Source organism: Lynx rufus, unplaced genomic scaffold (assembly GCF_022079265.1).
Source record: "Lynx rufus isolate CCGP_SWC_20201006 ecotype Redwood Valley unplaced genomic scaffold, mLynRuf1.p SCAF_5, whole genome shotgun sequence".
In the NCBI taxonomy this organism is placed as follows: Eukaryota; Metazoa; Chordata; class Mammalia; order Carnivora; family Felidae; genus Lynx; species Lynx rufus.
In genome coordinates this window covers 86,379,012-86,401,212 of record NW_025814867.1, presented here as the reverse complement: position 1 = coordinate 86,401,212, position 22,201 = coordinate 86,379,012, and the positions used below count along the sequence as shown (strand labels likewise).

The following is a 22,201-nucleotide window of genomic DNA, read 5'->3' as shown; positions in this document are numbered from 1 at the left end:
CACCTGCCAGGTTTATGGATGCAGAAAATGGAAAAGTAGAGTTGCTAAAGTGCTTTGCTCCAAGATCATGTCGACTAGTAGAAGATTCATTTAGAGCAGGACATTATCTGAATATCAGAAAGCAAGGAAGGCTTGAGAAATAGCTTCTAAGAATCTGATGTACTTTAAAATAGCCTTGTGACTGTTTTAACCCAAGGAATCCCTAAAAACTCTCAAAAAAAAAAACCTGAAAAAAAACTCATTCACAACTTTTACAGATGTTTATTGAGCACCTACTACTTTATCATTCATTCCACAACTGGGATTTTGAGTGGAATAGTAAATATTTCTAGATTGTAAAGGATGTGTAAAGAATTATCAAGGATATTTTTCTCAATTTTACCATCTGGGAAACCTGAGGTAGTGATAATGGTAATAGTTAAGATTCACTGGCTACATAGAATATGTGAAAGCAGTTTTCTGCATCTTATATGTATCATCTCTCTCAATAATTTCCTAAGGTAGGGGCTGTTGTCTATAGTTTATAGTTGAGGAAATCAAGTCACAAAGAAGCTATGAAAATGACCAAAGTCACCTGGCCAGTAAGTGGAAGAGGTTCTCTTTGAACTTCACCAGACTTCCTTCAGAGCCCATGATCTTAACTAGGACACTGAGTTTATAAAAAGAAGGCTTATGGTGCCTGTGCTGTTTTACAATATGATGATTCCTTCCTACATAAGAATTGAGTCAAGGTCAAATATGTACACAAAAGCATAAAAATAAGAGGCTAAGTCACATTAAGCATTTGCAAAGCACAGGTGTAGCAGGTTTGAATGTGAAATGGTGCTTTCTGGATCTTCAGTTTTCTTATTGTGTATTATAGCTTAGTAGTTACAAGCATGGGCTTTAGATTCAGACCTAGGTTCAGATTTTGGCTTCACCAGTTCCTGCTTTTATGACCTCAAACAGGTCAAAGGTCAGTAAATGGAAGCTGTTTCTGCTGTTGTTTTGGATAGTCTGTGGTGATGGCCGCATTTCTTTTTCTTTTTTAATCAGGTGGATTTGTTTAAAAAGAGTCTTCTGTTGATTCCTATTCACCTGGAAGTCCACTGGTCTCTCATTACCGTGACACTCTCTAATCGAATTATTTCATTTTATGATTCCCAAGGCATTCATTTTAAGTTTTGTGTAGAGGTAAGTTAATATACTGCCTATATTTTTTCATTTATCTTGTGATCAAATAGAACAGAAGTCAGTTATCATAGAGGATCAATTTCTGTCATGAAAACCCTCTAAAATGTTGGCAGAGAAAAAGAACTACAAGAGGAATCCCCAGGTTGGGAGAGGTAGCTGTCTGTGATATGGATCCCACTCTGAGAAACAAGTCTAATTTGGATTTTGTCACATATTTTCCTGCCTCCCTATAAAGCTGCATTTTGAATGGATACAAATCATTTTCCTTGGTTTCTCTTAGGGCTAAAATTGGCTTGTATCTTCAAAATAACTTATGTAGAATGTGTTATAATCAAGAGAATCAGCCAGCAAAATAGGAGAGCTCAACTAATGACAGTTCAACAACATGGTGAGATGCAAGAAAAATCCATAGGTTTCCTGATTTTCTTTCAGTAGCAAGGACCAGTTAAATTTAACTGAAAAAAGAAGGATTCCGTTTTCAAAAGCAAACAAAGATATAAACTGACCAGGAGTATATACTCCAGCAAAAATTGTGGAAGTTCTTTAAGAGTAGAGCTCTATATTTAAAGGAAATCTGAGCAGATGGAAAGATAGGTAGGCTCAGTATTGGAAAGAGATCAATTCTTCTCAAACTAATAATATATACCAATTTGCCCCCAATTTCTCAAGAGGATTTTGAATGAAAACTGATAAGCTCATCCTAGAATTCATAGTGCAGAGTTTATTGCATGAACATTGAAGGAAGGAATACTAGAGGCCAAACCATATCACAAAGTTTTAATAATTAAAACTTAGGAATAGACCAGTAGATTGGTGGTACAGCACAGAGAATCTAGGAATCACTGCTGTATATGAGGGAACCTGGTATATGATAAAGTTGGGGAAAGACAGGCTATTCAATATATGCCATTGTGAAAAGTAGCTGTCTATTTGGATCCACATACAGATCCTTCATACTATTTATAAGAGCAAATTCCATGTAAAATAATGACCTAAATATAAAATGCAAAACTATAAAAGTTAGAATAAAATATAGAAAATGCTATGTTTTAGATTCAGGAAAGACTTCTTACACAGAGCCATAAAAGCAAAACACCTAAAGGAACAGATTGATAAATTGGACCATACCATAATTTAAAACTTCTGCATGTCCTAAAATTCAAAGAGAAAGGAAAGACCTGGAGAAAATATTTGTGACATATAATAATCACTACCCAGAAAATATAAAGAACTCCTAAAAATTAATAAAAGGATTTAAGAGAAATGGATAAAGATTATTCAAATAAGTAATTTTTAGGAAAAATGCAAATAGCCTTGAAACATGTGGAGAGATGCTTAGTCTTATCAGAAATACAGGAAATGCAAATGAAAACTACATCAGGGCTTCATTTTTTGCCCATTAGGCAAGTTTGATGGTATTCAGGTGTTCATTAGGTGTAAGGAAACCAGCTTTCATTTTTTCTGGTGGAGTATATGAATTAATATAGCCAGCCACTTAGGGGAGTTGAAATCCTGATCAGTTCTAAGTGCCTTATAAATTTATAAAAGATGTATGTGTATCCTAGGGATTCCTGGCTGGCTCAGTCCTTGGAGTACACTCTTTATCTCAGGGTTGTGTGAGTTCAAGCCCCATGTTGGGCGTGAAGCCTACTTAAAAGAAAGAAAATATATATCCTATTGAATACCAGTTCTATTTCTTGGTATATAAAAATGCTTGTGTACATATGTGCACAGTGATAGGGCATGCACCAGAATGTTGACTGCAGCAGCATTACTGATAGTAAAAACAAAACAAAAAACAAAAACCAAAAAAACCCACCTAAATTTAGCTCTACCAACAGAATAGTTAAGTACACTATAGTACATTCATACTATTAAACTGGCCATAGATCATGGATCTAGATCATAGATCATAGAATATAGATCTCCATGTTCTAAATAACATGGAAAGATCTCCAAGACCTATTGGGTTTTAAATAGCCAGTTGCAGAGTGATAGAGTATATGTTTATGGGAAGAAAATACATATGTGCATGTATGTATGTATATATGTGTGTGTGGTAGTATGTGCATAAACACAGTTGTATACATGTACATACATACTAATATTCCACCTTCGGTGTGGTTGGTTTAATTCCTGTTACCTCTGACTTCACCTTTAGAAGTGATGCACAGAAGTAGAGGGCATAAGGGAATATTTGAAACTCTGATAGGCTTCATCTTGGTAGAAGCTTCAGCAGTGGACTCGACTGTATTTAGTATCCAGAATGGGTTTCAGTAGAACTTTCTAGAAACTGCAAGATACCTTTATCTGCAGCCCTCAAAATAGAGTATATCTAAGGCTGGAATGTTTTTCATTTAGTTTCAATTATTGATTTCTGCCATGGGTTCCTTCTTTGTATTGAACATTGGCAGTAATCAGGTCTTTTTTTTTTGTCTTCCCAATATTTAAATGTCAAATTCAGCAAGTTGGCTGCTGGAAAAGGCTGACCATCTTACAAAAACTTCTAATTAAAACATACAGTGGTATCCACAGCCTAAATGCATACCTGAGTATAGAAGGCCTGAGTCCTTCTTAACACTATGAAATGAAAGGTCAGAAATAAAGTTCCACCTTTTAAACTCTTGAGTGCAGACTTTGCCCAGTGGTGGGGCCACAGCCTCCTCCTCCTTTGCTTCTATCTGCTGTGAGCAGGTTCCATTTTTCACCAACTGATGGAACACAGCATCTGTGTTGTGGTTTCTTTTTAACCAGAATATAAGAAAGTATTTGCTGACTGAAGCCAGAGAAAAAAATAGACCTGAATTTCTTCAGGGTTGGCAGACTGCTGTTACAAAGGTAAGTATGTGATAAAAATGAAAACCCAGGCATGTCAAGGGGATGGAATTATCCTTAGGGGTGGGTGTCTTTAAAAGCATTTGAAGACTGGTGATGGAGATACCAGTAAGAGTCTGGAGGCTGCAGGGAGGCAGCTTAGAATAAACCTGTGTAGTATTGATCATCTAGCTACTTAGTTTCCCAGTGCTTCTGGAGAAAAATTTAGTCATTTCATCAGTGGGGCAGCTGCTAATGATATGGTTGTTATATTGGAAAAAAGGGAAAGGAAAACAACTTTTTCTTTTGATGGCACCTGCCTCTTCCAGATGACCCACATAGACCCAGAGAAATGCTGAAGTGACTGTTTGGATCCACTAAGGGAGCAAGTGCACTGGGCTTCTTACCAGGCATCTGGGGAAGACAGTGGCTTGAAGGTTTCAGTATGAAAGCAGCACTATGTTTGTCCTATATGCACTCATGCTGTCTATGGGGCAGAGTGCTCAGGCAGGTCTTCTCATCACTGTCACAGATACCAGCATCTTACATTTTATGGTCACTGCTTTATTGTCTTCAGAGTGTTTTTGCCATGTGTGATCTCATTTGATCCTTACAGCCTATGAGGTAGGCAGGTCATTTAGGGATGGGCATCCTCTTTATTTTATAGATGAGCAAACTGAAGCCTAGGTGTCACCTAGGCCATCAGAACTACTGATAGAGTTGGGTCCTTGAACTTAGGTCTAGATCACTGAGCACAATCTTAAAGAGGCAGAGTCTTGGGGTGCCTGGGTGGCTCAGTCGGTTAAGCGTCCGACTCTTGGTTGAAGTTTAGGTCATGATCTCAGTTTCGTGAGTTCAGGCCCCATGTTGGGCTCTGAGCTGGCAGCTGGAAGCCTGCTTGAGATGTTCTTTCTCCCTCTCTCTGCCCTTCCCCCACTTGCACTGTGTCTGTCTCTCTCAAAACAAACCTATTAAAAAAAAAAAAGGCAGAGTCTTGAAACAAACTTTTAAGCCAAACCCAAGGGAACCAGATTTGTTTGTTCATCCTTGAACTACACCAAATGCTAAGGTTTAAACCTAGGCTTAAGTTTTCTTTTAATAACTTAGTCTTTTAGTTGAAACCGGAATTGAACTTGTAAATTTTGAAAATTACCCAACTAGAATATCTAGGTATTCCAAATTTAGTCAACATCCTTCACATTTCCCTTTTAGGCAGAATACATAATCAGTTCTTTGGGAAACATACTGCTCTTTTTTATTTTTTAAATAATTTAAATGTTTGTTTTTAAGAGAGCATGCAAGAAGGAGAGGAGCAGAGAAGGGGGGACAGAGGATACGAAGCGGGCTCTGCGCTGACAGAGAGCCTGATGTGAGACTTGAACTCACAAACCGTGAGATCATGATCTGAGCCAAAATTACTTAGCCGACTGACCCACCCAGGCACCCCAACATACTGCTTATCTTTATTTCTTTCAAAGAGTGACAGATGAAACGTGAAGACTACTAAGCAGGATTTTTAGTACATACTCAGAGTCCAGGCGTATGCTTTCTGATCCACAATTCCATTTTGATTCCATTGTCAGTAATCTGATAGCAAAACTATCCAAATCAAGTTTTAAAACAGGGTTTTGATTTTCTATTTCTCATATTTAGGCGAAGGTTCCATACATTTGGTTGCTAGCTCTTTTGATGCCTCTGTAAAATCACACACTTTAAATACCAGAGATATATACTAGTACACCAGCTGTCCTGGACAGACAAGTTTCTTTTACTTATTTTTCCATAAAAACAAATTTTCCTATCTGAAGATGAGTACTTGGTCTTATTTTAATGATCATTTTGTTTTTCTCTTTAGTGTATTCCACAACAGAAAAATGACAGTGACTGTGGAGTCTTTGTGCTCCAGGTAAAGAAATCTGTTTAATCCAGAATTTGGAATGTGTGAATTAAATTTGTTGGGTTTAGAAAGGAGAGATGGGAGCCCCTGTTGTTATGTACCTGGCATTAGGCACAGGTACCCCAATATCTCCTCCCCTGGTGTACACGTCTTATCAGAGGTTAGGCACGCTAGAGACTGGCCTGAATCTGTCTGTATCGTAGACCCTTGGCATTTGCAGAATTAACTACTTTTTTTTTTTTTTTTTTGACCTTTGGCAAGTGGTCTTTAACCACAGAACAAAATTAATTACATTTTAAATAAGGTCCACATTCAAAAACTGCTTTCTCATGCTGTGGGTTCCCTTAGTGGTCTAAAAGGATTAATGCAAATTTTGTCATACATTACGTTTACGAAGAAATTGTGTATAACCCACGAATTTATAGAGATTTGCAAAGATCATGGAAGATGGGCTCATTCCTTTGACTCATGAATGTCTGGGGTTTGTAAACAAACCGAAGTTCTCACTTAAAAGACCACTTTAGGTGGAGTGGCAGTCTCAGCAGGTAGCACCTTGGAAAGAGTTGGAGCCTCTCCATCAATTTCTGCTTCTCACAGTGTTGTTTGGGGGAGAGAGGGGAGACCCCAAACCATATACTTACCTGGAAAGTTGACTATAATTTGGAGGCAAATGTTTCAAAACAATGTTTTTACAACGAGTTTAAACTTTAAAATGCCACCTTAGGCCCCATTCTGTTAGGTCTGCATCAAAGCTCCATATGCCATTTAAGTGTTTCTGGGACTTTTGCAGTACTGCAAGTGCCTCGCCTTAGAGCAGCCTTTCCAGTTTTCCCAAGAGGACATGCCCCGAGTGCGGAAGAGGATTTACAAGGAGCTGTGTGAGTGCCGGCTCATGGACTGAAACTCAGCAGGACTCTGGAAGGTCTGACCAAGTTGAAGCAGATGGTTTGTTACTTGAATCTCCAAACACTTATTTGAATTTTTACAGATATTTCAGATCAGTGGTGTTGGGCCACTATTGTTACCTCAAATTTGTTTTTTGCCCTATTCATTTCTCTAGCTACCGTGTACTATTTTTTAATGTTCAGTTTGGTTTCATTTTTAATTTTATGGATTCCGTGTGTTTCCCCCATATTTAATATTTATTATCCAAACGCATGCATATAGACAGAGCATGCAGTGCAGAGTATTAAAAAAAAAAAAGCCTAGTAGATTTGGTGCAGCTTTTGAAATTTACTTAGACGTGAACTGAATACAGGTTTAAAATTTAATCCCAGAACCTAAAAGTGCAGGATGTTTTTGATAAAACATAACTTTGAGAAGGATCGTTGTTCCCTGGGGTGTAAAGGGTAGCTAGGAGTGGTGGTTTTGACAAAGCCAGTCCTGTTTTATCTGCTGCACCTTTCATGGACTTCCTTCTCCAAATGAGTCTTGCAGAGTGAATTGCATTCCTTTTGAAAGGGTGAGAAGTGGCCAAAACCTGACTGGTGTGTTCTATTTATACAAGCACACTTACAAGTGCAGTGCCTACTTTGGGAGGAGTTGATTAAAGACAACAGCTTTTGGGGGTGGGGGGGTCCAGTTATTTTAACACAGGAGAAAATGTCAATCTTGGCTTTAAGAATTACAACAAATGCCTAAATCTTATAAAGGCTTTTGCTGGAACACTGAATTCTCTGGATTTATTAAAAAACATTAATATCCATCAAACTAGTAGTCAACCACATGAGAATTCAGCCTTTCCAAGAGTAATTTACAAGTTGTCACTACCCTTGTGTTGTCTAAGATGTGGCAAATACCTTTCTATTTCAATGGTGTTTAAATATTAATCTTCAGAACTAAAGACTGACCAGGTCTTTTGCAGATGGGTGGGGAGAAGAGGAAAAGTAGTAAGACTTGCTTGCACAGGAGCACAGCAGATGTTACTAGACTTTTTTTTTGCTCCTACCTCTTTAGTGATCTCAGCAGCATGCGGGGCTCCCTCAGTTGGCCTCTTGTTGACCAACCCTGAGACTCCAGAGCTGGAGTCCTTTTTTCACTTCTATCAACCTCGTCTTCTGGGGAAAAGCAGAAGCGACCCTGTCCTAATACTTCGCTGCATTAGGATTAAAGTAATGGATCTTGCATCTTTATTCTAGCCTTTTGTGATATTTGAAAAGAAAGGAAATGAGGAAAGATGCATGTTAAACTACTCAATTACCTTTTCTGAACTGGGGCAGAAAAAACAACAGAGGTGTATGTAAGCATCTCAGAAGCTTACACCAAATACCAAGTAAATGACAGAAGATACTTGGATTTATGCCTGGTTAGGTGTGGGGTGTTGGAAATAAAAAGCTAAAACGTGCAGTTAAACTTGGCCATGAGGTAAGGTTTCCAGCAGCTGAAGGTAGAGTCAGAACATGTTTACACGCAGGGTTCCCATCCCCTGACATTCCAAGCACCAACACCAGTGTTTACATTGTAAAGAGCCCCAGCATTCTCCACACTCCTCTAGACTTCGTGTAAAACCAGGTCAGTATTTCTTACTGTGCTTCAGGTCACTAAAAGGACTGAGATCAGAGGCACTTTATGCTGCTACAGTTAGGCTTGTGTTGTCAGCATTTGCAAAGATGACAATTTAAAGTGAGGAAGAGATCCTGAGGTTTTCTGACATTAGCTAATTATGCAAACATGAGATTTTTTTCAAATCTGCATGTAAGACATTTGCCTAATGGGAGAAGGGGGCAGTTATGCAGTGGCCAGTAACTAGGCTGTGGATTCACAGTGTTTTATACTTTAGAGCTCCATCTCACCTCCTCACTGACAACCAGGCACGTAGAAGAGGCAGAACTGTGTTCTGAATCTTTAATGCTCAGAAGTGGAGTTGCCAGTTTCCTCCAGTCTGAGAAACGGTCACCTCCTCGGCGCTGAGGCAAGCAGGGGTGCTCAGAGGTAACTACAGTAAGCTGCCCAAGTCCCGCTTCCCTTTCACTTCCAGCTTCATAGGGCACCTTGAGGTGTACTGTCAAGCTTGCTTTTGCCCAAATGTCAGATGTTTTAAGTATGGTTCAAAACGTTCCTCTATTCATGAAACTCGGTTTTAGCATACAGAGTTGCTTTTTCCCCTTGTGATTAGGTGTAAACCTCTATTAGCCCAAACCCTACATCAGAGGGGCCTCTGTCCTGATGTTTGCAATAATTGCTTCTTTGCAACAAAGACATTTTTTGAATATAGTCTGGGCTGCTGGTGGAAGAGACAGGCATTGTTTTGTCACTAGCTTGGCACTGAATTGTTTGGGTGCCCACAAAGTGGGCAGACCTTATGCTTTTGAGGTTGGGTGCAGGCCTTGTACAAACTAAAAGCTGCTTATGATGTGCCTTCAAGCTGCCCGGTCCATCAGCAAATTACTAGTCTGTTGTTTCTTTCCAGTGATTTGTCCTTATGTTAAATCTGTAGCCATGAATGTGGATTTAATTCAACTTGTAGTTCTCTTAAGAAGAAAGGGAACCTCTAAGGAAGGGAAAGGAAGCAGTTGCTGCCAATAATCCCCACTTTCTGGCTTTGCATTGTATTTTCTACTTCTGAGTGACACTGTCATCTTGGAGTCACGGTTGGAACAAAACAACAGCCCTGACTAGTGGAAGAGCTGCCCTTTTTCTTTGCAGTTGTGTTCACTGCTTCCCCGGGTGAGAAGGGCTGACTGGGAGAGCTCTGGGTGGATCAGACCCTTCACACGAGAAAAAGTATGTTAATAATAAATAGTGTGAATTGAATATACTGACTACCTGCTCTGTTTAATTATGTTAAGAAACCAAACTAATCAACAGTTGTAAAGCACCTACTTCTATTATGTGCGAGGCTCTGCCTCCTGGCCTATAGATAATTAAGACCTAGGGAATATACCGTCAGAGAAACGCAAATTGTATTTGGGTGTTACGAAAACAGGCCTAGATAAGCTGTTCACTTAAATGGTACCTTTGGACAGAAAAAGAATTTATTTAAAGATTGTGATCATGTAAAATTACTCAAACCTTCTAGCAAAAATATTTTTTTGAAAAATAAACTAAATGCCTTTATAAACGTGTGTTCTCTTGTACTGAATAACACGTACTGTTTGGGAGAGTGACGCTCTTGTCACGACAAAGCTCATTTACGAACAGTGACCAGTGTAAGCTCTAAGCAGCTGACCCAACAGTGTCCAACAGAATTTTCTGCAGTGATGGCAATGTTCATATTTGCATGCACTACAACAGCCGCTACCCCCATGTGACTCATGAGCTCGCTATTAGACATGTAAATTCTGCACATTACTCAAATATTCCAGATGTCTGTTCCAATGTCTCTCTTTATAGGTGATGGGCAGAGATGATAACTTGGTTCAACAATTCAAAAAGGAACCACTGTCTGTGGAAATCTGAGTTACGTTTTACTACAACATTATAAAATACGTTAATTCAAAGTACAGCGTAAAAAATATTTCAGATGAAGTGTTATGTCTTCATTAAACATCTGCACTTACAGCTAGTCATAGCTCTTAATCCAAGTAATCAACTTGAACTTAATGAGAGAACCTATACTTTAATGTGAAAGATGTTCCTATTAAGGTACTTCATCTCCAATTCTCACAAACCTTAGAAGTTAGGAGATACTTTGTTGATAGATGAGAAAATTTCACTTATATGTCAGGGAAAATTATATTAGACTAACAGTTACATTAGAGAAATCAACTTATGCCTTATGAATACAAAATAAGTTTTGTAGACTCCCTTCTCTAAAGAAACCATCAGCTCCCTGTCCAGACTCTGACACTCCGTAAGCACAATTAAGGAAAAAACAAGACAGACTTCAGTATGAGAATTAGCCAAAACACATTTCCTGAGGGAAGCAATTCTGATTGTTCTTGTTGTTATGTGTTCTCTTGATCTTCAAGCCCTTTTTAAACCCAGTCCATTCCTAACATCATTCTGAAAACAAATCAGTCTGATGCATAAACCCTTCTGTAGCTCTAAGTAAAACACATCTTTTGAAAAATGTATAAAATAATAAATACTCAAGTCTTAATACATATAGCATATAAGCTGGTGGTATCCCCTGGCTTACAGTCTAAGGCTTACTTTTGCTCCAACAATTTAGGAAGTTGCCCTGACTCCTAAATTTGCCTTTAGAGATTAGAACTCAACCCAGAAACAAATGTAGTTGTCAGACTTCTAAACAGAACAAAGCTGTACAACACAGCAAAGCCCCATTTATTACATTTTATCTCCTGCAAACCTGATTTTTAATAATTCCAGGCCCCAATGTAGACTGTGATCGTACTATCCATTTAAAAATTTTTCCATCTTCCTAAAAGAAGTGTGGTGTTTGGGGCTGACAGATCAACATCATAGATCGAATCTGTTGCCATGGAACACAAATTCTGACCTGGTAACCTGACACATGGCCAAGATTGTAAGACTATAGATTTAAAGGCATTCTTTTGGATTCTGTCCTTTAATAGTTTTCAAAGGAAAACCAGGAAAAGGCTTCCAGCTCAGAAGAGACCTTGATCAAAGCATGGTACAAGTGGACAGGTTTGTAGACCTTGGGTAATGCATGGCAAATTGAACAGGCCAAAGGACTGAGTTTTCACGATGGGGCTCTCACCACTCACTGGTTTTGGGCCAGTTTTCCATAGCCTCCTCTCCCAGCGTCATAGTCCTGACGATACTCATCTCGTACCTTAATTGAAAAGAACACAAGTTACATTATAGAGAAGATTGGGATAGCAAATAAAGTAAGTTCTACACCCAACGTGGGGCTTGAACTCACAACCAAGACCAAGAATTACATCTCTACTGACTGAGCCAGCCAAGTGCCCCTACTAACAGTTTTTTACCAAACATTATGCTCATACTCTTTCACCAGCATTCAAAAGTAGCATACTCCAAAGATTACTCAAGTTAGGCTATTTTTTAAAATAAAAACTTAGAACTTATTTCAGTGCATTTTCCTTTTGTTCTAGACACTTGCAGGTACAAAATATCTAGGCCCTGGCAGAAGTCCAATAATGGTTGCTTGTGAAAATGTATACAATCTGTAATTTACCAATCCTAATGGGTAGTTTTCAGATTCCCTTCAAGCGAGGGTTATAGGCACAAAGTTATTTTCTACAAGAGCAAACACAAACTGACAAAATCTTGTCATTAGGACTGAAATCCTAGGCAAACCCTGAGCCAAGAGAACCTTCCTGCATACCTGGCCCCCAGATCGCCCACGGCCATACTGCCTGCCCTCCTTAAAGCCTGCGTCCCAGTCTGTGCGAATGATCCGGTCATCCAGACGAGTTCCATTTATGTACCTCATGGCATTTTCTGCATCTGCTCTTGAATAATATCTTAAGTGGAAGTATTAAGGAACACTATATAGCATTTCTCCAAACATTTTTAGAAATACAGGAAACATCTAAATGAAGCTGAGATAAGAAAGAATACAAAAACAAATCCAACCAGATAGATTTCAGAGACAGTAATCTGGCTTGCACAAGCTTGTTTGAGGTTGGTCCAAAAGCACTTACAGGGTCAACTAAGATTTATCCAGGACTACTGACTGAGATTTCCTGGAGAATCTTGCCGATAATGATTTGGTCCCACTGTCCCCATATTTTGGTTTGTAAAGTATAAATATGTTCAGTGCAGGTTTGGATCACAAACTGCACACTTCTTATCCAAAGAAACAAAAGCATCCAAATCTGAAACTGTATATTCAACAACCCTAATAAATAGAGATTACAGTGCATATGGAGTTGCCATTGCATTTCATTAGAAGGAAAGGCTCTATCAGGTTAGTTGTTTCCAAATCTATTTAATTAGGTCTACTAAATCTATCTTTGGAGTGGTATTAAAAAAAAAAAAAAATCTCCAGGGACACTTGGATGGCTCAAACATCCAACTCTTGATTTCAGCTCAGTTCATGATTTCATGGATCGTGAGTTCGAGGCCCACGTGGGGCTCCCATGCTGAGAGTTGGGGAGCCGCCTTGGGATTCTCTCTCTCCCTCTCTGCTCTTCCCCTGCTCATGCGCATGCTCTCTCAAACTAAATTAACATTAAAAATCTATATATTAAAAAAACCTCCATAAGCAATTATGATCATTGGCTGGGTTCAGGGAAATGCTGATCTAGATTTTTTCCCATGTCTTTTTTTTTTTTTTTAAGGCTTATTTTGAGAGAGCGAGCAAAAACATGCACAAGCAGGGAAGGGGCAGAGAAAGGGAGAGAGGAAGAGAGAATCCCAAGCAGACTCTGCACTGTCAGCATAGAGCCCGAAGCTGGGTTCAGTCTCACAAGCCACAAGATCATGACCTGAGCAGAGTCAGATGCTTAACCAACTGAGTCACCCAGGCGCCCCTTTCCCTCTATGTCTTTAATTACACAGGTAAGGAAGCACTTGCAGAAATTCCAGTGTCCAACACCTACACTGCTGGCACATAATAGGCATTCAATAACTTTTTTGCTGAATGAATGACATGAGAAAAGGGCAAACTGAGAGACACCACTGTCCACAGCAGCCTTTCCTTTGGGTATTTGCTATTATGATTGTGAATCTCTGACCTACAAGACAGATGCAAAAGCATTCCAATTCTCAGACTGATTATTAATTATAAGGTAGATTTTCTTTGCTTTTTGTGTTCTCATTGTTCTCCCTGTGAAGAGGCAGATATAAAATCTGAGCACTCTTGTCCTCTGTGACTGACAGGAGAATGGAAGAAGCTTGCAGAGCCTAGAAATCAAATACCAAAATCACAAGTTTGGAATAGGTTAAGTAGGGCTTCCATTTCAAGCTGACAGAGTGAGCATATTCCTCATTTCCTTCTCAAGACCCAATTAAAATGACAGAAAAGATACACCCAAAGAACAGAAAAGGCCATCAGGAAACCAGAGATTCAACAAAAGCTGATGGAAGACTGCTGATGAAAGAAAGTCACAGTTTGAAATATTCTTGAAGGAGCTTAAAGGAGACAGCAAACACATGAGGCTCTCAAAAGTGTGAGACAGCAAACGGTTTAATTAAAGGTCTATATGTGGGAAGACGACCCGGTAGCAGGAAGGCATTTAATCCTAGGCAAATAAAAAAAGAGTGACAGAATTCTGAACAAATTGGAGGAACTAGGGTTAGGGCAGTGTCTTTGATGTTAGTATGACAAAATAAAATCCCTTTCATACTAGCGTTTGGGAAACCCACATATCCCAAAGGCAAGGCAGAAACTTGAGAGAGAAGATCTGCTGGGGTCTACAAAGTTAGCCTTAGCCTTTCCCTGATTATGATCAGAAACCTAGGGATCACCAGACATTTAAGGAAAATTTACAGCATAAATACAACCTGCCAAAAAGAAAAAAGAAATGGTAATTTGGGACACAAAAACAAGTTTTTAAAAACACACTGTTAGATCAAGTCTGGGAAATTTCTCAGAATATAAAGCAAAACAACCAAATACGAAAATATTGGGGAAGAACCCCCCAAATGATAAATCCAGGAAGTCCAACATTTATACAATTTCCAGAGAAGTAAATTGTTTGGTTTTGACCTATAAAATCAAGTTCTATATATCTACATAATGAAATATTATACAGCCATTAAAAAAGAGGTACACCTACATATGCTAACATAAAACAATCTCTAAGGTAGAGGGCAAAAATTAGTGCATGCAGTATGCTACTACACATCCACAGGATCACTTCTGGAAAGATACCCAAGAGACTGGTAACAGTCTCTAGGTTTAGAATAGTACAGAGGTTTTCACTATACCCTTTGAACTTTTGGTCAGCTTTCCACCCCCACCCTGCCCCCATTTTGAGTAGTCTTCACGCCCAGTGTGGGTGTGTAGCCCAACATGGGGCTTGAACTCACTACCCTGAACTCAAGACCTGAGCTGAGATCAAGAGTTGGACACAACCGAGCCACCCAGGTGCCCCCGCTTTGGACTTTGGTAAATATCATGAGCATATACTTTCAACAGATTGTTTCTTAAAGAATCAGTTATAAACAAAAGCATGGATTTCAGAACAGGATGTAAATGTTATCAGCTTTCACAATTCAAGAGTGTAGACACATTGGACAGGAAGTTAAGAGGGAGATGAAGGAAGAAGGAGAGGTTAAGTACAGGGATGCTAATTAGTGGATGGCCTCACTCAATTTTTCAACAGGTGACTAGCCACTCTAGGCCCACCCTCATCCAATAGCTTATGCCAGACACATAGGAAGGATACTCCACAAAGCAGAACCCACATGCTGTCTTCTTCATCTTATCCAGGCCCATAATGATTTTCTTTATGTCACCACTTTTACTGAAAAGTTCATAGATTTGTTCTTCAGTTGTGTAAAAGGAAAGATTTCCAACATACAACGTACAGCTCTTCTTCAGTAATTTTTCCTGTTCTTCATTGTCACCCTGGAATTTCAAATAGAGAAAAAGTTAAGCAACACAATCTAAGAAGAGTCCTGCTTAAACAGTATTCAAAGTATGGCAATTAGTTCTGATTTGGGAATCAGCTTCTTTCTCATCATCCCAGTCTACCACAAATTCCTTGCCAAAAGGAGAGAGGGAGGGAGGGAGGGAGAGGGGGGAGGGAGGGAGGGAGGGGGGGAGGGGGGGAGGGAGGGGGGGAGGGGGGGAGGGAGGGGGGGAGGGAGGGAGGGAGGGAGAGAGAGAGAGAGAGAAAGACAGGTGTTCACATTCTAGGAGGCACATCTGCAGGTCCAGACTGCTTCTAGGAGACAGCCACAACTTGAGTCATGTTGCACGTAGCCCTCCTGTAACACACTGCTCCCAATGGCATGCCTTTTCCCTGCACACTCCATATCCTCAGCATTAGATCCTTCTCTCATTGTTAAATTTAATACACTAGAAAGGTCTTTTTTTTGTAGTGAAAAATAAATGCATTTTCAGACAGGGTATCCCTTATAATACTCTCCTAGAGAAGAGATGGTTTACATGCTCATAGATTTTTCTGAGTTTAGGAGAAAATGTAATAATCACTAAAAACGAGTGCTTATGTTCTTGACAGCCTTCCTAATTTGGAAGACAGGATGAAGCCAGAGACAGAAACATAACTGGCCTTCAGCCAACACACTTCACAATACTTGGGACTCATCATGGGCTAGATCTAGTATTTATATGCCGGCATAGAAACCAGTTGGCCATCTTGGATCTCCTCTTCTAGCCTCCACAATGGGCAGGACAGATGCTGACTAAATAGAAGGCCTACCCACTGACCTGCTCTCAGGCTCTCAGGTTAAGGCTCTAACACCAACCATACAGTGGTATTCCAGTTTGGAAAGTGGCTGGGTAGATCCACACTCAGGCCCCCAGAGCACTTTACCAAGAGGCCTCCCTTCTTCACTTACTACTCTCTATATAATGTTGATCCAGCTTCCTTCACTCTAAGAATAAGACTTTGCATTGCTGGTCTCTGAATGCTTTGTAGCACAGTGGTCACTCAGACTAACAGATCTCATGTGATCACGTACAGTGGTAGAACAGAGGAAAAGACAAACCATCTGAACTCACGTCAAGAGAAAAATGATGAGATAAATTATGGTACATCAATAAATATAAAACTATGCAGCCCCAAGAAAAAAGTAGAACCACATGCAGCGATAAGGAACATCTCCAAGATAGCACACTGAAAAAAGGTACAGAACAATGTGAAGGGTATGCTCCAAATTATTACTGTTTTTAATGTTTACTTATTTTTGAGAGAAGGACAGAGGATCCCAAGCTCTGCGCTGACAGCAGCAAGCTTGATGCCGGGCTCAAACCCATGAAACCACAAGATTCCAACCTGAGCTGAAGTTGGGGACTCAATGGACTGAGCCACCTAGATGCCCCCAAATTATTATTTTTTTAAGTATGAATATACATAGATCTCATACACAAGAAACAGGTATATCTTCCTCCAGGGACCACAGGCCAGAGACTTCCACCTATGAATCGCATTTAATTCTCAGAACTGAATGAGGTAGGTCCTTTTGAAAGAGGGAGTGTGTGAGCAGGGGAAGGTCAGAGAGGGGCAGAGCGAGAGAGAGCAAGCACGTACACGCAAGAGAGAAAATCCCATGCAGACTCTGAGCTGACAGTAAGGCTCAAACTCAGGAAGTGTTAGATCATGACCTGAGCTGAAACCAAGAGTTGGACCTTAACCAACTGAGCCACCCAGGTATCCCGAAGTAGGTCCTGTTTTATTATCCTATTTTACACCTGAGAAAAGACAGTTAAGTAATTCATTCAAGGTCATACAGCTACTCAGTAGTTGCAGCTGGAATCCAAACCCAGTCTTAGCCCCAATCCCATACTTCCTTAAAAAGTACACAGGACAAGTCATTCTACATTAAAAACAAGTTTTCGGGGCAGGCAGTTAAGCGTCAGATACATTAACGTGGCTCTATCAGTTAAGCGTCTCAGGTGGCTCAGTCAGTTAAGCGTCTGACTTCGTTTCAGGCCATGGTCTCATGAGTTCGAGCCCTGTGTCAGGCTCTGTGCTGACAGCTCAGAACCTGGAGCCTGCTTCAGATTCTGTGTCTCCCTCTCTCTCTGCCCCTCCCCCACTCACACTCTCTCTCAAAAATAATAAACATTAAAAAATAAAAAGAGAGAGAGAGAGACAGAGACAGAGTGAGCAGGGAAGGGCAGAGAGACAGAGACACAGAATCCAAAGCAGGCTCCAAGCTTTGAGCTGTCAGCACAAAGCCTGATGTGGGGCTTGAACTCATGAACCATGAGATCGTGACCTGAGCTGAAGTTGGTCACTTAACCGACTGAGCCACCCCAGCACCCCTTTTAAAAATATGCCTGGGTGGCTCAGTCCATTAAGCATCCAACTTCAGCTCAGGTCATGATCTCACGGTTTGTGAGTTGGAGCCCCACATCGGGTTCTGTGCTGACAACTCAAGAGCCTGGAGCCTGCTTTGGATTCTGTGTCTCCCTCTCTCTCTCTCTCTCTGCCCCTCTCCCGCTCCAAGTCTCTTTCTCTCTCAAGAATAAATAAACATCAATTTTATTTATTTGTTTGTTTTATTTATTGCTTGCATGCAAGAGTGGGGGAAGAGCAGCAAGAGAGGGAGAGAGAATCTCAAGCAGGCTCTGCACTAACAGTGCTCTAACTCACGCAGGACTTGAACCCAGAAACTGTGAGATCATGACCTGAGCTGAAATCAAGAGTTGAATATTCAACTGACCGGGCAACCCCGGTGCCCTGAGTTTTCAGAGCTTTGGAATGAGGCATTAAAGTAGATTCACCTTATTTGTATCACTGCTGTTACTGATTTATTAAAATTACCAGGAGGCCTTTTCTTAATTCTACTTTTCTCACACATGTAAGTAATCCAAACAAATAGCCTATTCCAAACAAACAGCTACAGCTTAAGACAACTGTGGTGTAAGTACTTACTTAAGGAATATTCATGTGGGTTCCATTCAGAGAACACCAGAAATTCCTCATGATAGTATCTTACTACTATCTGAATAAAGTTACAGGTCCTTTAGACCGCACAGATGAATAACAGAAAAAGTTGAAACTTTTCACAGTTTTAATCTCATAGGATACCTGAAATTCAAGATGGTTATGATGCAGGAAACTTTCTAAAGCAACGAGAACTGTAAAAGTGATAGAAGTGAAAATCTTGCTTGGCATATAGTAAGCATTTAAAAACGGCTGGCTTAGTGAATGAATTTAAGATCATCCTCAATTTGGCCTCAAAATTAACTTTTCCCTACCCTACTAACACATTTTTGCATTCTCCATGCCCACCCTCTTCTAATGTTTTATTTATTTTTGAGAAGGAGACAGAATGCAAGGGGGTGGGGGAGACTGAGAGAAGGGAGATGGAGAGAGGGGGAAGGTGAGAGAGAGAGAAAGGGAGAGATGGAGAGGGAGAGGGGGAGGAGAGAGGCGGGAAGAAGAGAGAGAAATCTGAAACAGTCTCCAGGTTCTGAGCGGTCAGCACAGAGCCTGATGCAGGGCGAAGTTGGAGTCTTAACCGCCTAAACCGGCCAGGTACCCCTGCCCACATTCTTCTGAAAACACGTCCCTCCTTTCCTGTCACAAGCGGTCTTCCTTTTCTGAATCTTCACAGGATTCCCTTATCCTCACCATTTCTGCTCTAGATTATGATTACTTGCCACTATTTACAATCCCTATTAGAAGATTATAAACTCTAAGGGTACGGAAACAATATTCCCTCTCCCTCTAGGACTTAGCAGTTTCGGCAACAGCACTCGATAAAAGTTTACGAAATAACCAGTGGTTGATGAGTGTTGCTCCACTTCAACACTGCCTCTGCTGATACTCAACAGCCCACCTTGAATATTTGCAGCCTTTCCTTTTCCCACAAACTAAAACCTCCCTCTTCTGAAACCCAGCAGTTCTCTGATCTGGACACCTAGACACTTAAAAGTGCCTAGCTGGGATGGTCCACCTTCCCACTCCGAGGGCTCCTTAAGGTTGGAGACAAGGCTGAACTTTGTGTCTCGCCAGCCCACTGCGCAGAACTTTGTAGGACCAATCTACTCTGCCAAGGAAGGAAAGGGCCACAACGACAAAAAGCTGATCTAACTTAAAATAAAAAAGCACTAGGGGCACCTGGGTGGCTCAGTCAGTTGAGCTTCCCACTCTTGATTTCAGCTCAGGTCATGATCCCAGGGTCACGGGATGGAGCCCCGCACTGGGCTCCCCGCTGGGCAGGGAGACAGCTTGGGATTCTTGCCCTCTCTCTCCCCCTCTGCAACTCTTACCCGCTTCTGCTCCCTCTCTAAAAATTAAAAAAGTAATAAAAAGTCCCAGTACCTGGGTCAGGAAAGCGCCCCTCCATACTCCCTCCAAGTGTCAAAAGGACACCTTTTGCCCCTCATATCACAAAGTCACCTTCCCAAGCCATTGCCTGTGAAAACGCAAGCCACCGTTACTACTGCCGCTGGAACCCCTCTGCAGGGAGCAGCTGCAAGGGAAAGGAAAATGAGCCTCAAATTCTCTATGAGATAAGGGCATTCAGCCCTTTCACCATCCGTTCCCCAGGAGACACCGGGCCTCATTTCGCTTTTCGGGAAACCAAAGAATGGAAAACGACATAATGAGACAACAGTAAGCCGATTCTGGGCGTTCTGGCCCTGGGCTTTCCTTCTCGCGTCCCGGCCTCCCTCACCCGGAAGTGCTGGTCCCGGTACTGGCTCAGCTCCACGTAGGAGTCGCTGCGCAGCGCCTTCAGAAGGCCGCCGGACATAGTGCACAGAGGTAGACGAAGACGCCGCCACTCAGGGATCAACGAGGCAGCCGCGGCGGCGGCGGAAGCGGAAACGCGCTGAAGCGGCCGCAGAAGGTGGATATCCTATGGACCAATCCCAGCGCGGTAGTGTCGTCACGGGGCGGGGCGGGCGCAGACGTGGTCCGTTTTGGGGAGTCGTCGGTCGGAAGCAAGAGCTGTGGCCTCTGGGTTCCGGGTTGCTCCGAGAATGGTTCTTCGGCGGCTCTTGGCTGCGCTGCTCTACAGCCCGCAGCTGGTGGAGCGTCTGTCGGAGTCTAAGCCCATCCGGCGTGCGGCGCAGCTGACAGCCTTCGCACTGCTGCAGGCCCAGCTCCGCGGCCAGGACGCAGCCCGGCGCCTTCGAGCCCTTGCGGCTGGGCCCGCGGGTTCCCTAGGTCGCCGCGCTGCCCGCTTCAAAGACACCTTCACTCAGGAGCTGCGCCGCGGCCTCCGGGACCGCCCGGGGTCACCCCCGGGTAGCCAGAGGGGCCCAGGCGCAAACCCCTAAATCCACGCTGGGCCCGATCAAGGTCACCGGCTTTCCTTTCTGGGCTCGACACAGGCCTCGGCGGTAAGGAGTCACCGTGGGCACTGTGCACGGCTTCGAATTCTGACTCAGATTGTCGGCCTTCTGGGGTTCCGTTCATCAGGGAGCCCAGGCCAAACCGACATCCCCGGTGAAGCCCTGTGATCCGACTGGACAATGTGAAGAAAGCCCCGAAGCCTGACAGAAGCAGATAGGCTGGGCCCTGATGTACCGTGTACAGAGAGTTATGAACCAAACCACAGCCGAAAGAGTGCCCTCTGCTAATGGGACTAAAACTCGTGCTAGATGCTGCTACCTCTGCACTCACAGAGCAGCGCGCTACTTCCAGGGGGGGAGCATGGATGGAAGGACAAACCTGCAGCTGCCCAAATCCTCTGATTAAATGTATGAGCTGAGTAATGATGTGAGTGTGGTACTTCTCTGGCAAGATGGGCTAGGGTTCCTGGGGACTATGGGCCCATGGTAATACTAGTTAACGCATTTTGAATGCTTATTCTGTGCTGGCACTTGATAATTGCACTCCATGTGGATTATCTCACACTTTACAACCACTTTCATATGAGGAAGTGTAGGTTACATCCTTACAGAGTGGGATGTGAATACATGAGTTTGATTCCAGGGCCTAAGTCCTTAATTACAAATCTCTGCAGCATTTACCCTGACCTTCAATGCCTGCCTTCACCCCAGGACCTCCTACCTTCAGAAGTCACCACTGGGCGTTAGGACCACTGCCTACCATGGAACAAGCTGTCTGGATTCCTAGTCCCAGTTTTAGAGGGTTTGGGATACAATCAAGACTATGGCCCAGTTAATGGACCCGTGATTAGGAAATCCATGGTATACAGAAATGTCTTGTCATCTGAGGCTTCTGACTGAATTTCTGATTGCCTCTAGTTAGGCTCCACAGCTAATCATGCAATCTAGGGAATTTGAAGCCACAGGAGATGTTTTTAGGCTGGTGACGAGCAAGAATTTATATTTTGGCCTTTCTTATAGTCACAGAGAGGAAGCTGGATATGGCCAGAGACCTCCCATGGGGATGGAGAAGCTAAAGTAGCTTTCCTAATGTTCATACTTCTGATTTGATATCCCATCAGAGGTGCTGCTATTTAATCCTCTCTGCGGCCAGAAGTTCCACTGTCCTGATGACCAGAGTCCTGATTTGGCATCCTACCCCCTGTCCTACCAAAGGACAAGTCCTTCTCCCAGACCAGAGACAACTCCGGCTTCTTTGAGGCTGTCAATGAGGAGCCTGAAGACCTTGTTCCTTCTACTGCCTTTCTGCCTCATTGGTCTCAATCTCACTCATTTGTCTCTGGATCTCAGAGCAGCAGAATATTAGCGGTCTCCAGCTGGACCCCCTACCCTCAACACAGGTCAGCACACTCAGTGGTAGGTCTTTTTCCAGACTGGCAGAGAGCAAAAGGAAGCATTGCAGGAAGCCATGAAGCTACTAGACAAACTGGCCATTTTGGTAAGAAAGGGAAGAAAAGCAAGAGAGGGGGACAGTTGTTTAT

General features: G+C 42.1%; 3 protein-coding genes across 7 annotated transcripts in view; 2 read left to right on the top strand and 1 right to left on the bottom strand.

The window, feature by feature from the left end:
• The window catches only part of SENP5 (SUMO specific peptidase 5), a 50,753-nt gene extending 40,809 nt beyond the window's left edge, over positions 1-9,944 (top strand). For 3 of the 4 annotated variants that reach the window (XM_047098558.1, XM_047098555.1, XM_047098556.1), the window contains exons 7-10: positions 1,036-1,173; positions 3,928-4,011; positions 5,843-5,893; positions 6,675-9,944. In XM_047098558.1, the coding sequence (XP_046954514.1) occupies positions 1,036-1,173; positions 3,928-4,011; positions 5,843-5,893; positions 6,675-6,785 (384 nt within the window). In that variant the 3' untranslated portion in view covers positions 6,786-9,944. The remainder of the gene's footprint in view (positions 1-1,035; positions 1,174-3,927; positions 4,012-5,842; positions 5,894-6,674) is intronic. The other variant, XM_047098557.1, reaches the window with a different exon arrangement.
• Positions 1-20,176, bottom strand: part of NCBP2 (nuclear cap binding protein subunit 2) — a 33,627-nt gene extending 13,451 nt beyond the window's left edge. Inside the window, exons 1-4 of one of the 2 annotated variants that reach the window (XM_047098560.1) lie at positions 20,039-20,176; positions 15,109-15,290; positions 12,099-12,237; positions 11,515-11,582 (exon numbers count right to left, since the gene is read on the bottom strand). In XM_047098560.1, the coding sequence (XP_046954516.1) occupies positions 11,515-11,582; positions 12,099-12,237; positions 15,109-15,290; positions 20,039-20,116 (467 nt within the window). In that variant the 5' untranslated portion in view covers positions 20,117-20,176. Of the gene's footprint in view, positions 1-11,338; positions 11,583-12,098; positions 12,238-15,108; positions 15,291-20,038 lie in introns of those variants that run through there. The other variant, XM_047098559.1, reaches the window with a different exon arrangement.
• A 103-nt stretch (positions 20,177-20,279) lies between these two features.
• Positions 20,280-21,079, top strand: NCBP2AS2 (NCBP2 antisense 2 (head to head)). Its single transcript, XM_047098561.1, has one exon. It carries the CDS (start codon positions 20,346-20,348, stop codon positions 20,643-20,645), a length of 300 nt encoding a protein of 99 aa, XP_046954517.1. The 5' UTR covers positions 20,280-20,345; the 3' UTR covers positions 20,646-21,079.
• Positions 21,080-22,201: the final 1,122 nt, after the last annotated feature.

Coding starts and splice junctions, on each gene's coding strand:
- NCBP2AS2 (XM_047098561.1), top strand. CDS start 20,346: ATGGTTCTTCGGCGGCTCTTGGCTGCGCTGCTCTACAGCCCGCAGCTG.